The following is a 16,156-nucleotide window of genomic DNA, read 5'->3' on the forward strand; positions in this document are numbered from 1 at the left end:
TGTAAACAGAACAACAATTATTCTCTGACTTAGATGAATAACCGTATTGCAATAAATATGATCCAATCCTATTCATGTTCAACGCAAACAGCAAATAACATTTATTTAGGTCCAACACTAATCTCGAAGGTAGAGGGAGTGTGCTATGGTGATCTTATCAACCTTGGAATCACTTTCAACACACATCGTCACCTCGCCCTTAACTAGTCTCTGTTCATTCTGTAACTCCTGTATGGTCATCGGATAGATCTCCAAGAACATCAAGGAGAACTTTGTATTGAAGGTCAAAGAGAGAGAAGAAGCCAGCTAGCTACTAGCTATGGACCCATAGGTCTGAGGTAAACTACCCACGCATCATCGGAGGGGCAATAGGGTTGATGTAGATGCCCTCCGTGATCGAATCCCCATCCGGCAGATCGCCGGAAAAGGCCCCAAGATGGGATCTCACGGGAGCAGAGGCTTGCGGAGGTGGAAAAGTTTTTTCGTGGATGCCTCTGGTGGTTTGGGAATATTTCTGAATTTATAGTCCGAAGATTAGGGTTAGAGGGCCTCCAGGGGGACCACAAGCCAGGGGGTGCCCCCCTGGGGCGCACCCCTACGGCTTGTCGTCTCCTCGTAGGTCTTCTGACCTCCTCTCCAAGTCTCGTAGGTGTCTTCTAGTCCAAGAAAAATCATCGCGAAAGTTTTATTCCATTTGGACTCCGTTTGATATTCCTTTTCTGTAAAACTCAAAAACAAGGAAGAAACAGAAACTGGCACTAGGCTCTAGGTTAATAGGTTAGTCCCAAAATAATATAAATAGCATATTAATGCATATAAAACATCCAAAATAGATAATATAATAGTATGAAACAATCAGAAATTATAGATACGTTGGAGACGTATTTACCTATAGAATTTTTGATGTTGAATGCTACCAAACATATTTATCCATGTAATTTTTCTTTATTGTGGCATGAATATTCAGATCCATAAGATTGAAAACAAAAGTTTAACATTGACATAAAAATAATAATATTTCAAGCATACTAACAAAGCAATCATGTCTTCTCAAAATAACATGGCCAAACAAAGTTATCCCTAGAAAATCATATAGTCTGGCTATGCTCCATCTTCATCGCACAAAGTATTAAATCATGCACAACCCTGATGACAAGCCAATCAATTGTTTCATACTTTTGATGTTCTCAAACCTTTTCAACTTTCACGCAATATATGAGCGTCTGACATGGATATATCACTATAGGTGGAATAGAATATGGTGGTTGTGGAGAAGACAAAAATAAGAAGATGGTCTCACATCAAGTAGGCGTATCAACTGGCTATGGAGATGCCCATCAATAGATATCAGTGTGAGTGAGTATGGATTGTCATGCAACGGATGCACTAGAGCTATAAGTGTATGAAAGCTCAAAAGAAACTAAGTGGGTGTGCATCCAACTTGCTTGCTCACGAAGACCTAGGGAAATTTGAGGAAGTCCATCATTGGAATATACAAACCAAGTTTTATAATAAAAAATTCCCACTAGTATAAGTGACAAAATAGGAAACTCTCTATCATGAAGATCTTGGTGCTACTTTGAAGCACAAGTCTGGAAAAAGGATAGTAGCATTGCCCCTTCTCTTTTTTTTCTCATTTTTTTATTTTGGGCTCTTTGGCAACACGAGCAACAACACCAGGGGCTCGTCCACGTGTGTCGACCAACCGGGCGGCTGCGATAGGGAGGTGCCTCTCCATGTGTAGACACTGCGGCCCCTGGTGTTCCTGCTCGCATGGCCGACATGGCGTCGGTGCTCGTCCACGCGCGTCGACACAACAGACGTGATGTGGACCAGATCATGACCAGGGCATCAAAGTTTGAGGTTCATGCTAACACAAATGTTAAACCATTAGAGCAGCCAAAGAAGAACATGGGCAAAACCATTATCTTAGTGGGGAAGTTTTCAGTGCCTATTTTGGGAGAAATGACACATAAGATTTCCAGCTGCAACTTCCCATCTAAACCTAATTAATTCTAGAAGGGTCTAGCACGTTTTAGAGGCTGGAAAAGATGGTCTTTTAAGTCAGCTTTCATTCAAAAAAATGGTGCATCATTTGAGGTCTTGAGTTAAAAGTTGTGCAAGTTTCCATGCAAGTTGTCCAGGAATTAATTATAGCGAGAGGCTCAACAAGTTTGCTCCTGCTACAGCTTGGGGCTCATGAATTTACCCTTCATTTTGAGTTGTTTTCACACCTAACTAGTAGGTGCTTCTAGTATAAGTACTCCCCAGCTGTTCCATGTGAAGGGGGATGAGATTTCTGAGATTATGTTTGTAGACAGCCGGTGAGGTTATGTTTGTGCTGTGAGCACTAGTATCGTTGAGTGTTAGCTCGTGTGTGTGGATTGGAGGACCTGTCCTCAATTCATATAGGATCCTTGTGGTTCTCTCTTGTGATTCTTCTTAGGTTCACAAGTTTCATGGTTTGGATTGCATCCTTGTAAACCAAGCTAGTTATCCGTTGTAATATATTTGAGAGTTTTCCTCTTGCTCCTTGCCATTTGAGAGAGATAGTTGCTGCTCCTTGTGAGTTCTTTGGCACCGTGAAAGATCGTTCCCGAGACGTCCCGTATCAGAACGTCCACAACGACGAGATTCCCCTTCATGCACGGTCGTCGTGGCCCCTAGTGTTCCTGGTCGCGTGGCTGACGCGGCCCGACAGTGCTTCCCCACGCGCCGTGCGACATGAACTGGTGGCTGCAGGGTGCGCCGCCCTGTTCCCGGAACCACGACATCCTGGCCTCGTCGCCGGTAGCTGCACGATCCCGCGTGCGCCGTTCATGGTTGGGTTGGATGGAGATGGGAAGGGCGTGAGAGTAGTGGGGGGCTGTGGAGTGGCGAGGGAGATGGATGGATAAGCTTCTATGAGATGGAATTGTTTGTGCGAGGCTCGCTCCCAACGGCAGGTGCGCACGCTTGACGTGGCAGTTTCCAATGCTTCCAGATCCGCGTTTTTTCATCCGATGGACGGATAATATTACCCACAAAATATAAATTATGAGGAAGAAAATCATAATGAATAGAGGAAAAAGAACGTGCGTAAATTTGGACGAAGCCTGTTGCGTGGCAAAAACTTTTGTAAGTACTCCGTTCGGAATTACTTGTTGCAGAACGCGAAATTTCAGCGACAAGTCAGTTCAGATGAAGAAAGTAAGTAGTATAGTGTATTCGCCCCATCCCAAATAACTTGTTTTAGTTTTGTCTAGATATATCGGTGGATGTGTCTAAACATGTTTTATTATTAGATAGATTTGTATCTAGACAGATGTCAGACAAATAATTCGAGACGGAAGTGGTAGTACAGAAATTGTGATACCACTGGAGAAAAAAAAGAAAGAGGCGGAAGAATCTAACTATATGTGATGCACCGGTAAGGTTCCATACAGTTGAATAATTTGACCCGTTCGTAACTTGGACCACCGAAATTCCCCGTTCTGCCCTCACTGTGTCGACATCGCCTTCACACAGGAGAACCGTATTCCGAACGCCTCGTCCCCTGCTAGATTTCCTTCCCGTAATTATTTCAGGAAAGGAAAATATAACGCCGTGCATCGGGTGCGCGCACCCAACAAAAACAGAGGGAGCAAAGACCCCGAGCGGAAAAGGAGCGAGGGCCTCTCTCTCCATCCCGACCTCTCGTGGCCGCCGCGAAGAAAAGGTAGCACCTCCGCCCCCGATCCCCTCCCGCCTTTCCCCCTCGCCGCCCCTCCCTCGATTCCGGCAGATCGGCGCCGGTAAGCCCGGGGTCCGACCCCGATCTGTCTCCGTCCCGGCCTTCGCGTAATTTTCCCCCAATTCCGTTGGCCGTGACTGGATTGATATTTTGTTTTGGTAGATCCGTGGCCTCGTGCCTGGCGGGGCCTCTCTTGTAGTAGGGCCTGTGCTGCGCGTAGATTTGTTGTGCGCCGGTGGCGATTCGTCCATCGGCCTGTCGATTAGACGCGTGCCCGCTCAATCCGTTGGATCGTCAGCCTCGATCTGTTGCGTGATGTGATCTGTTGCGTAATAATTCGTTGCTAGCGCGTGTAGAGCGTCGTTTCTAGCATAGCCAGTGATCTGTTGTATGCGCAGATGGATTCGTGAACATGTGGGATCGATCTGGTGGGATATGCCTTGCCTGTTAATGTAGTTTGGCAGCCTGTTGTCCTAAAGGTCGTTATCTGTTAATGCTAATTTGACAACCACATTAATTTTTTAATTATTTGTCCCAGGATGAGTTTTATGCTAGTTTGTTTAATTTTGCCAGCTTTGAAATAACCTGTTGTGTTGGTGTAATTGAACGAATATGTTAAGGTTACCACCCAATCATTACTTGATCGAAGCTATATGTTCTAGGTTACTTTGGAGCAATATATACGTGTCAGTAGTGAAGTTACTTCAGTGTCAGGCTAAATACTTCGAGGCAATAAACCTGTATTGTTTTACCTTTTGTTTATTTTTATGCTGCCAACTTATTGCAGTATGTGGTGAACAAAAACATGTTTAAACTCTAGAGCTAATCTTCAGTCTAATAAACATGTAAATGAAATTCAAAGCAGGAGCTTATCATGGCTTCAAAACGTATCCTGAAGGAACTCAAGGACTTGCAGAAAGATCCTCCGACATCATGCAGTGCAGGTACGAGCTAGATCTATGATTCAGTTATGACTGTTAGCCACGTTGTGTGTATCTTAGCAGTGCTGATATATGCTGTGGTCATGTGAGCTTTCAACTTTGTGTATCGTAATTCACCAGTAATTCACCTACCATCTCTGGTGAAATTACAGGGCAATGTCCATCAAGGCTAGCCTTTAGCAGGCTATTTATTATGCACAATGTCTACAAATATCATTGCTGTCAATTATTTCTGAGCGAGACCATAACTCCACTGGAACTATTTATGCCATCGACCCATTGATAAAATGTATTATTTCATTGAATGGATTTCATTTTGCTGAGTCACTTATCCAGGAAATTGAATTATAATACGCAGTTTCATTCGCTGTTCTTGCCCAAAGAGAATGTATCAATATATCAGCTGCTGTCTTGTCAGTGTCCTTTTTGCGGTTGACTAGCTAAATTGATTTTTTTATTTAAGGTATCTAGTAACATTTTTAACACTAGCATAGTATCAAAAACGTTCTTATATTCTGGGACAGAGGGAGTAGCATATAGTCTTCCTGTGCTTTAAAGTATATTTCAACTTAGTAAGTGATGAGCAGCCATCAACAACCACTACAATTGACCATCAGTTCTTCTATAATCAGGATTAAGTCGTGCTGCTGCTTAGTGCTTACTATTCCCTTGCTTGCACAAACGATTGTGTTAATTTATTATAGGATTCTATTTATTTAGGTCCTTCTGGCGAGGATATGTTCCATTGGCAGGCAACCATTATGGGTCCTCCTGATAGTCCTTATGCTGGAGGTGTTTTCTTAGTGAATATCCATTTCCCCCCGGACTACCCCTTCAAGCCTCCGAAGGTTAGTGCTGAACAATGTTGAGCCAAACAAATTTCCTTGCATCTTTGTCATCTTTATTGAAAGATGGATCTTGTCAAACTGTCAGTATGTCTCCTCTCTTCATGTTCCATTGATGTTTCAGTGTTAGATCATGTGATGTATGTTCATCCCTGCATTTTGATATTAAGGATCAACTGTATCTTGTTATGCCTTATTTGTTTGCAGAAATTGTTATTATATCACCTCTTAATTTTAAAAGAAAAATTCTGTTGCTGAATCTTATCTTTTTTTAACACCACATTCTATGATAGGTTCAACTTTGTGGGTCTACCTGTTGTTGTTTTTAATCTTCCCTTTTCCTCCTTTGTGTTCTCAAGTATCTCTTCTTTCAGGTATCGTTCAAGACAAAGGTCTTCCATCCGAACATCAATAGCAATGGAAGCATATGCCTCGACATTCTGAAGGAGCAATGGAGTCCTGCTTTGACAATCTCTAAGGTGTTCTTGCAACAATTCAGTCCTTTACACCTTTTGCTGATATGCTGTATATACATAGTAAATGAATTATTTACATGCCCTAGCAGTCTAGCACTCTTGATGAGCTACAGTTCTCTGCATTGCTTCATTACACCATTTATAATCTCAACTATAGTGATCTAAACGCTCTTATATTTCTTTACGGAGGGAGTACATGTTTGATGTGATTTGATGGACGCTACAAAAAGTTTTAAATGTTTTGCCATCTGGTTCTAGAATGTTGCTGTGTGCCTTGTCATGACCTTTTGGCCGTAGTCTTAATTGTTTGTCCAAATGCAGTCATTTGGTGTTACCTCATGTTGATGCTATCATATTGTTAGCAGATATTAAGCTCAGTTACTTTTTTGGGGCTCAAAACATTGCAAACCATCCTGATAAAAACTGTACAGTTGGGATAAAAACATCCGACATCCCTCTCCTTGAGGTCTAGTAATCTCCTTGAGGTCTAGTAATCTACAGTTACCATTTATTTATTTTTTGAACAGAATACAGTTACCATTTGGTGCATTGCATATGCAGAATGTAGCTGCACTACTAACTCCCAGTAATGTTGTTTTCACCAGGTTCTGCTTTCAATCTGCTCGCTGCTTACCGACCCTAACCCGGACGACCCTCTCGTCCCTGAGATTGCCCACATGTACAAGACGGATCGGTCCAAGTACGAGACGACAGCCCGCAGCTGGACGCAGAAGTATGCCATGGGATGATACGAAGCCCATGCTGGTATCCACTGCTTGCATGCAGAAGATTGTGTTGCTGTCCCGAGAAACTATCTCTGGGCCATTATTTTCTTTGATTACTTGTCGGTCGCGTGTGTCTCCCTGATCCATGTAGGATCGCGTCGTAGTCAAAACATCAACCTATCATTGCCAAAGTCCATAATGAAATTGACATATGCTTCTCGTGATAACTATGCTAGTGTTGGTTCTCCCATTCGCTAAATGGTGCCCGTGGCTGGAAATGTTTGTTATGTGCCCACTTTTGGTGCTTTTGTCTCCTCTCTGCTCATGTTACTGCTCTATTGTTGGTTCTGGATTGGCTGTAGTGTGAACTTAGCATCAGCAAAATACTAAGAATGATCCTGGTTCTGGGGCATCCATTTTATAGAAGTTAGCAAAAAAATGTATTTGTAACCAACTCGTGTACATTTTTTTTTTCATAAAACAATAGTATCATTTGTGAATCGCATGAAAATGACCGGAAAGGTAAGGTCGCAAAGTTATAGCTTCAAAACTTTTGTAGCACTCTTGACTAAGGTCAGAGAGTTATACTCTCTCCGTCCCATTTCAGCGCCAATTAATATGAGACGAAGGGAATATTTTATTTTGTGAAAACCTGTGTAAGTTTTTAATCAATATCTATGTGCATGATCTCTATTCTCTAAAAAGATTAAAATTTAAGTGGACTCCTATTTGTCCTAATTCTACAAATTTCTGCGTTGGTAGTCCTTGATTTACTAAGCGCCTCTTTGGATTGAAGGAATTTCTAAGCCTTTTGGACCATTCAAACTCATGTTCCTATAATTTTCATTCCATAGGAATCTCAACATGAGCCCACGCCCCCTTTTTTTTTTCCTCCTATGCACCATCTAAAGGCAGCCCTTATAAAATCCCTGTATTTTGAAGTCTTGTTTACTACGCAAGGCATCTAGAGAGATTTTGGTTGTGGGTTTCGCTACGTGTCTTATATGATATTAGTAGGCAAATTGGAATTTCTGAACATCAATTGGCCTATTAGCTCAGCTGGTTAGAGCGTCGTGCTAATAACGCGAAGGTCGCAGGTTCGAGACCTGCATGGGCCAACGGAAATTTTTAATTTCCATGCGAAATGCTTGCCTTTTTGTTCTTGCAAAAACTGCACAATTCCAAAAATAAATAAATATCAACAGTGCTAAATTCTACTTTGCCCGCATGCACTCTCCTCTCCTGATGCGCTAGCGTGTGATAGCTAGATTTGCCGCTATTCTTCACAAGTTTGACATGCCTTGGGCAAGTACACACAACCCACTACTCTCTTTTTTTTGAATGAAAGAGGATTGACACCCCCCCTCCCCCCGCCCCATTTTATAGAATGAAGCAGAAAACAACCAGTCACAGGTTTCTCGAAGGAACTAGCTACTGCAAAGCAGCAAAAGCAGAGATAGACCTACAGCCGACCGACATTCCACTCTAATTATTACAGAGCACCAGCGAAAACAGAGAACACATGAGGATGAACTTCGACGCAGATCTCCAGGGATAGATTAGTCCATCCTCTCCCGCGCTCAGCTTTTTTCAGTTGGTCTCTTCTTGCATCACCTCCACGCAATCCGGTGGAGTTCCCCACGCCGTTTGTCCAAAAGGAGGATGCATTGTTGCAGTAGAGTTGCTTGCCCAGCGCCGCAGAGAACTTCCCATTGGTGTAAATAGCAGCTTAGTTTTGCAAGAATGCATTTCACATTTCTCCATTTACGCCCCTGAAAGCAAAACTCATTTCTTAGTCTCCATGGGCTCCATAAGGTAGCAAATGTCACCAAATTCAACACAACTTTATTTTTATGCATATGCCAGAAGGGCATCACACTTTCAAAACCAGTAATTTTGTCAATAGCAAAGAACTCTGCAACAAAATCCCAAACTTGTTGGGCTACCACACAATCAAACAACAAATCTTGGACAGTTTCCTGCTCAGAACAGAATAGGCATGAAGGATCGTCAACTTCTCTTCTTTTAGCAAGGTTATCTCTAGTAAGTATCTTATTATGAACACACAGCCATAAAAAGATATGAATGTTTTGTGGCATAAGATTTTCCACATTTTATCACTAATGGTAGAAACTATCCCCCCAAAGTTGATTTGTTTATAAAAGGATTTTACTATGATTATCCCATTGGATTCTAAGCCCCAAATTGGAGTGTCCACTTCATCCAGAGGAGGATGTTGTTGGACCACACACACAAGTTGATCCCAGCGGTCCATACCAGATCGATTAACACATCTTCTGAAAGTTAGCTTAAGTTCGTTACCATCCCATACCTGGGCAACTGTATTCTCAGTTTGGTTACAGATACTAAACAAATCCCAAAATTGTACTTTAAGGGAACATTCCCCCACCCACACATCATGCCAGAAGCTAATGAGGTTTCCATCTCCCAACTTCCATCTATAAAAGGTTTTTGCTGCCGACAAGGCCCAAGTAATGCTTTTCCAAAAGGTAGACCCCCCTCACTTTTAGCCCAAAGGAGATCGGGGGAGTTAATTCTGTATTTATACAAGAGGAGTTTAGTCCAGTCCGAGTCAGGATTATCAAAGAATCTTTTGCCCCACGAAGCTAGCAAGGCCATATTATATTCTTTAATATTGGGAACCCCCAAACCTCCAAATTCTTTTTTCCTAGTAATCAAGCCCCAATTGGCCAGGTGGTATTTGTGTTGATCTCCTAAGTCCCCCCAAAAGAAATGGGCCATTTGAGAATTAATGGCATTGATTGTCCACTTAGGAAATTTGATAACAGACATCAAATAAGCAGGGATGCTAATCACACAAGCACACAACAAAATAATTTTCCCTTTGTAGGTGAGATATCTCCCCAGCCATCCAGAAATGCCTTTAATGATTCTGTCAATGATAGGCTGGAGGTATTCTCTTTTTAGTTTATCATAGTGCGGAGGCACTCCCAAATACTTAATAGGGAATGAGCCTTTTTTACAACAGAAAATTTGTGCAAACTCATTTGCAACTGCATAATCCACATTAATAGTCATGAGATCACTTTTGTGGAAGTTAATTTTCATACCAGACATGTTTTCAAAACATGACAGAAGCCATTTAAAGTTCCTTGCTTTGTGAACAGAGTTTTCCAAGAAGAGTATAGTATCGTCTGCATACTGCAGACTAACCACACCTCCAGGGATCACATGGGGCAGAAGCCCAGAAATTAGGTTTTGGGAAGTAGCCTTTTTGAGCATTTTGGTAAAAACATCAGCAACCAAGTTAAACAACAGAGGGGAGTGACGATCCCCTTGTTTGAGACCTTTTCCTCCTACAAAGTAGGGTCCATTAGTATCATTAATTCTCACACTAAAGGTGATGTTGATGAGAGTACTTTTGATCCAAGCAATCCACTTGCAGCCAAAATCTCTCGAATGAAGCATGTCAAACAGGAAATCCCAACTAACTCTATCATATGCTTTTTCATAGTCCAGCTTAAGAACTAAGCCCTCCGAGCCTGATTTTTTAATCTCATGGATCAGTTCATGAGCCATAACCACGCTCTCCAAAATGTATCTCCCCTTAATGAACACAGTTTGGTTAGAGGAAATCAATCTACGACCAATGAGGAAAACCCTATTGGTCATGGCTTTGGAAAAAAAATTAATCCCACAGTTACTCAGACTAATAGGTCTGAACTTCTTCATTTCCCTAGCATCAGGTTCTTTGGGAATGAGAACAATTAAGGCAAAATTCAAATGTTTTAAATCCAATTTACCCTCCTCGAAATCTCTGACTAGGGCCATAAAGTCAGATTTAATCACCTCCCAAAAGGTTTGATAAAACAAAAAAGATAAACCATCCGGGCTAGGGGCACCATGGGCATAAGACCCCAAAATTGCCTCTTTGATCTCCTCTTCAGAAAAGTTTTTTTTTGCAAATGATCATTCTCTTCCTGAGTAACCAATTCATCTTCCTCCCAAAAGGAAGGTCCAAGGCAGATGTTATGCTTAGTTTCAAAAGAAAATAAGTTTTTGTAATAGGCAGTAGCCACATCCAACATTTCCTGAGTAGTATAAACAGGACCATTCTCACCAATTAATTCGGATAAATGGTTTTTTCTATGTCTATGATTAGCTAGAGCATGAAAAAAAGCATTATTCTTATCCCCATCAATAATTCGACGATCTCTAGAGCGCTGCCATAAAGCAGTCTCCTCTTTGGTCCATATTTGTGCAAGTTCTTTTTTAATATCCTCCATCTTGACCCTATCACGATCATCAATTTGATTCCTCTCAGAAAAGACGTCGAGAATGTCAAACTCGAGCAAAAGCTCTCTCTTCTTTTTCTTAATACCTGCTTCAATGTTAATACTCCAACCCCTAGCTTTCTTCCTAAATATCTTGCTTTGTTCATCCAAATATCTAAAGCTATTTTCCCAGGAACCGGGGTGTTCCAGGTATCAGCCACCATTTTTTAAAAATCAGGGTGGTCAAGCCACCATTTTTCAAAGCGAAAGATCTTCGGGGAGGTAACCCTCCGAGCCCCAGTTTCCAAAATCAAGGGTGTATGATCACTGCCTACACGAGGGAGTGAGTTACTACTGACATGGGAAAGTGAGCGTCCCAGGAAAGAGAAGTAAAAATTCTATCAGTGGTGGCAAAAATGGGATTATCTTGGTTATTACTCCAAGTATACTTCCTATTCGCAACACCAATCTCCACAAGGGACCATTTATTAATCCAGTCATTGAAGAGGTAGGAAAATTGATTATTAATAACTCCATTGTTTTTGTCAGCCGTGGACCTAACTAAGTTAAAGTCACCCCAAGCAAAGCTGGATAAGTGAGACCACCAATGATATCATGCAATTCAGCAATGAATTCTAGTTTAAATTCATTGTAAGAAGTACCATAAACAGTAATAAGATGCCAAATAAAACCATCTACTTTGTTCTTCAACGTTGCAACAATGCAAAATCTCTTATTAACAAAATCAATTGTTTCAAATAAATCACTGTTCAGACCCCATAAGGATCCCAACCAGCCGTGTTTATCGCAGGAAGACAATGCCAATCAAAAACCTTGCTACCAGATATACTTTTTAGGATATGATTGTCAATATTTTCTCTCTTAGTTTTAAAGAAACATAGGAAATCCACATGGTTATTACTGATAAAGTCCCCTAGGCACTGTATTTTCCCAGGTTGACCAAGACCTCAAATATTCCAAAAAGCACCTATCATTTAATTTTAAATGGGTGAGATAAGCCACATGGCTTCTTCTTAGTATTTAAACAGGGGCATTCCATACCTGAATCAACAGTGCAAACTCATTCATTATATGGTATATCACCCTTTCCAGAAATAGGAGTAGGGACACCCAAGTCCATCAGATCTAAGTTGTCAGGGAGAACAATCTCCGGGTTTTCATTAGCAAATTGCGGACATTTAACTTTTTCCTTGTCAACTAGATCAAGAGTAATATCGTTTTGTTCCTTCTCATTGTTACCAATACACAAATCCACTTGAGGAGTATATGAAGCAAGTTCATTAGGATTTAGGATAGCAAACAATTTACCTTTTAATGTAGCAGGAATTTCCAAGGTTTTCTTCATCATGTATGTGGTCGCCTTGTCCATGATCTTAACATTCCGGTGATTTCTGGTCATAGGTTTATCAGTAAGCACCGGGCCCCAAGTAGGTGAGCTTTTGACATTGGGTTTTTTTAACTACTATATCAGCTTTCTCCAATGAGTCTAGTAAAGATCTCTTCACAGAATTCATCGCCAAGGTCAGTTCATCTAGTAAACATTGCATCTCAATATTGTCATTTTCTTCTTCCGCGTCGGACTCCCCCATTTCAAACTTGCTAAGCAGTGCAGGACAATAGTCCAGATGAATTGACAGAGCATCAGATGTTGCAAATCTCGAGATTGGTTCAGATTCCTCATCATCATTTTTTTTCACTGGTGTCTTATCCTTGAGGTCATCCATAGTTGCTCCTGTCTTTGTATTCATCATGTCGAGAGGAATGATCTCTACTGCAGAAGCAGCCACTTGAGACATGTTTTTGTTCGAACTTGAGGCGGAGATTGTCTTAGTGGGGAAATTGGCCTTATCCAGTTCCTCAATTGCCTCATCATTGTCTTCTTCCATGCCATCCTTACTAGAAGCATCTCTGTTGTTGTTCTCATTATTATCCTCTAACTTATCCAGATCTGGATCATCATCATCTCCATCAGATTCCTCACCGTTCTGCTCAAAACCTTCTACTGTAAAGAACAGCAGATACAATTTCTTTTTCATCTCCACCAGCCTCTCAAAAGGGATCTTTCTGGGATCTCTGCAAGCAACTTTGACCCAGATTATTTCATAAAAACTCTTGAAAATACCATTCCAGTCGACATCCACTAGGATCCCAAAACAGGCAGTGATTTGTGCAAAGACTTTCCAAGCACACCACTTGGGGGGAATCCCTTCGATCTGCACCCAGGCCTCAGTAAGTGCTCCAAACTCATCCAACATTCCTTCCCGTTCACATATTTTGATAGATATCCCAGCAATAGGCAGCTCAAAAGGAGGAAATTCAATTAGGTCATCCACATTTTTCCAAGGTGGAAATCTCAACAGAAACTTCTTGCTCTCCAGCTCTCTGATTTGCCATGGCCCCTCTTTGTTCTTACAAAAGATACCATTAAGTTGAGTCAGCAGATCCGAGGCAGAAACTAAAGGAAATATGCCCTAGTGGCAATAATAAAGTTATTATTTATTTCCTTATATCATGATAAATGTTTATTATTCATGCTAGAATTGTATTAACCGGAAACTTAATACATGTGTGAATACATAGACAAACAAAGTGTCACTAGTATGCCTCTACTTGACTAGCTCGTTGAATCAAAGATGGTTAAGTTTCCTAGCCATATACATGAGTTGTCATTTGATTAACGGGATCACATCATTAGAGAATGATGTGATTGACTTGACCCATTCTGTTAACTTAGCATTTGATCGTTTAGTATATTGCTATTGCTTTCTTCATGACTTATACATGTTCCTATGTCTATGACATTGTGCAACTCCCGAATACCGGAGGAACACTTCGTGTGCTACCAAACGTCACAACATAACTGGGTGATTATAAAGGTGCTCTACAGGTGTCTACGATGGTACTTGTTGAGTTGGCATAGATCGAGATTAGGATTTGTCACTCCGATTGTCGAAGAGGTATCTCTGGGCCCTCTCGGTAATGCACATCACTATAAGCCTTGCAAGCATTGTAACTAATGAGTTAGTTGTGGGATGATGTATTACGGAATGAGTAAAGAGACTTACCAGTAACGAGATTGAACTAGGTATTGAGATACCGATGATCGAATCTCGGGCAAGTAACATACCGATGACAAAAGGGAACAACGTATGTTGTTATGCGGTTTGACCGATAAAGATCTTCGTAGAATATGTAGGAACCAATATGAGCATCCAGGTTCCGTCATTGGTTATTGACCGGAGATAAGTCTCGGTCATGTCTACATAGTTCTCGAACCCGTAGGGTCCGCACGCTTAATGTTCGGTGACGATCGGTATTATGAGTTTATGTGTTTTGATGTATCGAAGGTAGTTTAGAGTCCCGGATTAGATCCGGGACATGACGCGGAGTCTCGAAATGGTCGAGACGTAAATATCGATATATTGTACGACTATATTCGGACATCGGAAAGGTTCCGAGTGATTCGGGTATTTTTCGGAGTACCGGGGAGTTACAGGAATACAGGGGAAGAAGTATTGGGCCTCATGGGCCAAGTGGTGGAAGAGAAGAGGCAGGACAAGGCAGGGTGCGCGCCCCCCTAGCCGAAACCGAATTGGACTAGGGGGTCGGCCCCCCTTTCCTCCTTTCCTCCCTCTCCTTCCTTCTCCCTCTCCTCCTTCCTTTCCCCCTCCTAGTAGGAGTAGGAAAGGGAAGTCCTAATCCTACTAGGAGGAGGACTCCTCCTCCTGGCGCGCCCTGCAAGGGCCGGCCGACCTCCCCCTTGCTCCTTTATATACGGGGGTAGGGGGTGTAACGCTCCAAGACCGGAGCTTCAGGTGCCTTCCATGTTTTTCGGGTTTCGTCGTGTGTTTTGTTTTGCTTGTTGCATTCATCATTGCATCATGTGCATTGCATCATGTCTTCTTGCACCTCTTCTTTAAAAACTCAACTAAATAAAAAGCATAGATCTTTGATCTATTTAAATTGAGGGAACTCACCTGCAGATTTCTCTATATAACATATCCTCCTAATAATTATGGAGCTATCATTAAATATTCCATTCTTTTGGAATTAACTGTTGACACACTTGCAAATAAATCCCAATGCCTTTGTTATCTCAATTCTTGGTCTCCCACTTGTCCTCATATTCTTTTATCGTTTTATCGAGGCTCTTCCTAAATGTTCAACATTTTTGGAAACTTTGGATTCCTACTCCTTTCAAACGAGTTGAATTAAATTCAAATGCATTTGAATTTAAATCTTGCAATCATGGTCATTCCTATTTTCTCGAAACAAGCACATTTTTGTGAGTCCGGGAAAATTATTCGCGTGTCCAACTTCTTCCCCCAATCTCTCTTTCTTTTCTTTCTTTTCTCCGTTTTTTTCTTCTTTCTTTAGAGGGAGAGCAGAGCCCAGCTGGCCACTTGGGCCTCCTAGCTAAGCTGGCCCTTTAGGCCTAGCCGCCCCACCTAACCCTAACCCTCTCCCGAAACCCCACATCCTTCCCTCGTTTCCACCCCGCCGCCAAGAGAACCCATGGGAAAACCCCACCTCCATCGATCCCCCTCCTCTCGATCCCTTGGCCTCTCCATTCTCTCCCTCTCGTGCCCTTGCCGCCACCGCCTCCCTCCGCAGCGCCCCCGTCTCGCTCGCAGGCCCTCTCCTCTCCTGCACCATCCCCGACGCCGGCAAGCCCGCCGCCACGCCCGACCAAGTCGCCTCCCTCTGCTCTACTCCGCCTCCGCGTCGCCATCCTCCATGGCCGCTGCCGGCCGAGCTCGAAGCTCCGCCGCTGCACCTCGTCGCCGGAGTCCCGCTTCTCTGCCTCCCCTACTTCGCCGAGCGCCATCGCCCGCTGCAGCCGTCGTCTCCATCCAGCGGGATCGAGCATGATGACAAGGACCAGCGCCTACCCTGCGTTAACTCCACCCGCCAGGAGCCCGCGACCCGTGCGCCTCCTCCATGGTCTTCCTCCTTGCCTCCATGGGCGCGAGGGTCGAGCTCGCCCGCCCCACCGCCTCGCCAGGGCCGCCGGGCACCGCAGCCTGCTGGTTTCTTCTCTGCTTGAGGAGCTCCCACAGCCGCGCATGGCTACGCCTCCCTTGGAGCTCCGCCGCTGGGGCTGCTCCTCGCCTGCGTCGCTGCCTTCCCTCGTGCTGCTGCTCCTCTGCTTGTCCTCTGCCGCCCGCAGCGCGCATGGC

The 16,156-nt window shown here is 42.9% G+C and overlaps 1 protein-coding gene and 1 non-coding gene across 2 annotated transcripts; both read left to right on the forward strand.

Moving 5' to 3' along the window:
• The first annotated feature begins 3,543 nt into the window (after nt 1-3,543).
• Nucleotides 3,544-6,926, forward strand: LOC125545143 (ubiquitin-conjugating enzyme E2-17 kDa-like). The gene is made up of 5 exons (XM_048709025.1): nt 3,544-3,697; nt 4,578-4,656; nt 5,374-5,501; nt 5,873-5,977; nt 6,580-6,926. Exons 2-5 carry the CDS (start codon nt 4,587-4,589, stop codon nt 6,721-6,723), a joined length of 447 nt encoding a protein of 148 aa, XP_048564982.1. The 5' UTR covers nt 3,544-3,697; nt 4,578-4,586; the 3' UTR covers nt 6,724-6,926.
• An 817-nt stretch (nt 6,927-7,743) lies between these two features.
• Nucleotides 7,744-7,817, forward strand: TRNAI-AAU. The gene has a single exon. It is a non-coding gene; the product is annotated as a tRNA-Ile (tRNA).
• The last annotated feature ends 8,339 nt before the right edge of the window (nt 7,818-16,156 follow it).

This window comes from Triticum urartu, chromosome 3 (assembly GCF_003073215.2).
Source record: "Triticum urartu cultivar G1812 chromosome 3, Tu2.1, whole genome shotgun sequence".
NCBI lineage: Eukaryota > Viridiplantae > Streptophyta > Magnoliopsida > Poales > Poaceae > Triticum > Triticum urartu.

Excerpts from the sequence above, each read along its gene's own strand:
- LOC125545143 (XM_048709025.1), top strand. The coding sequence starts at position 4,587 with ATGGCTTCAAAACGTATCCTGAAGGAACTCAAGGACTTGCAGAAAGAT. Across the intron at positions 4,657-5,373 it reads TCCGACATCATGCAGTGCAG|GTCCTTCTGGCGAGGATATG; the intron begins GTACGAGCTAGA and ends CTATTTATTTAG. Across the intron at positions 5,502-5,872 it reads ACCCCTTCAAGCCTCCGAAG|GTATCGTTCAAGACAAAGGT; the intron begins GTTAGTGCTGAA and ends CTCTTCTTTCAG.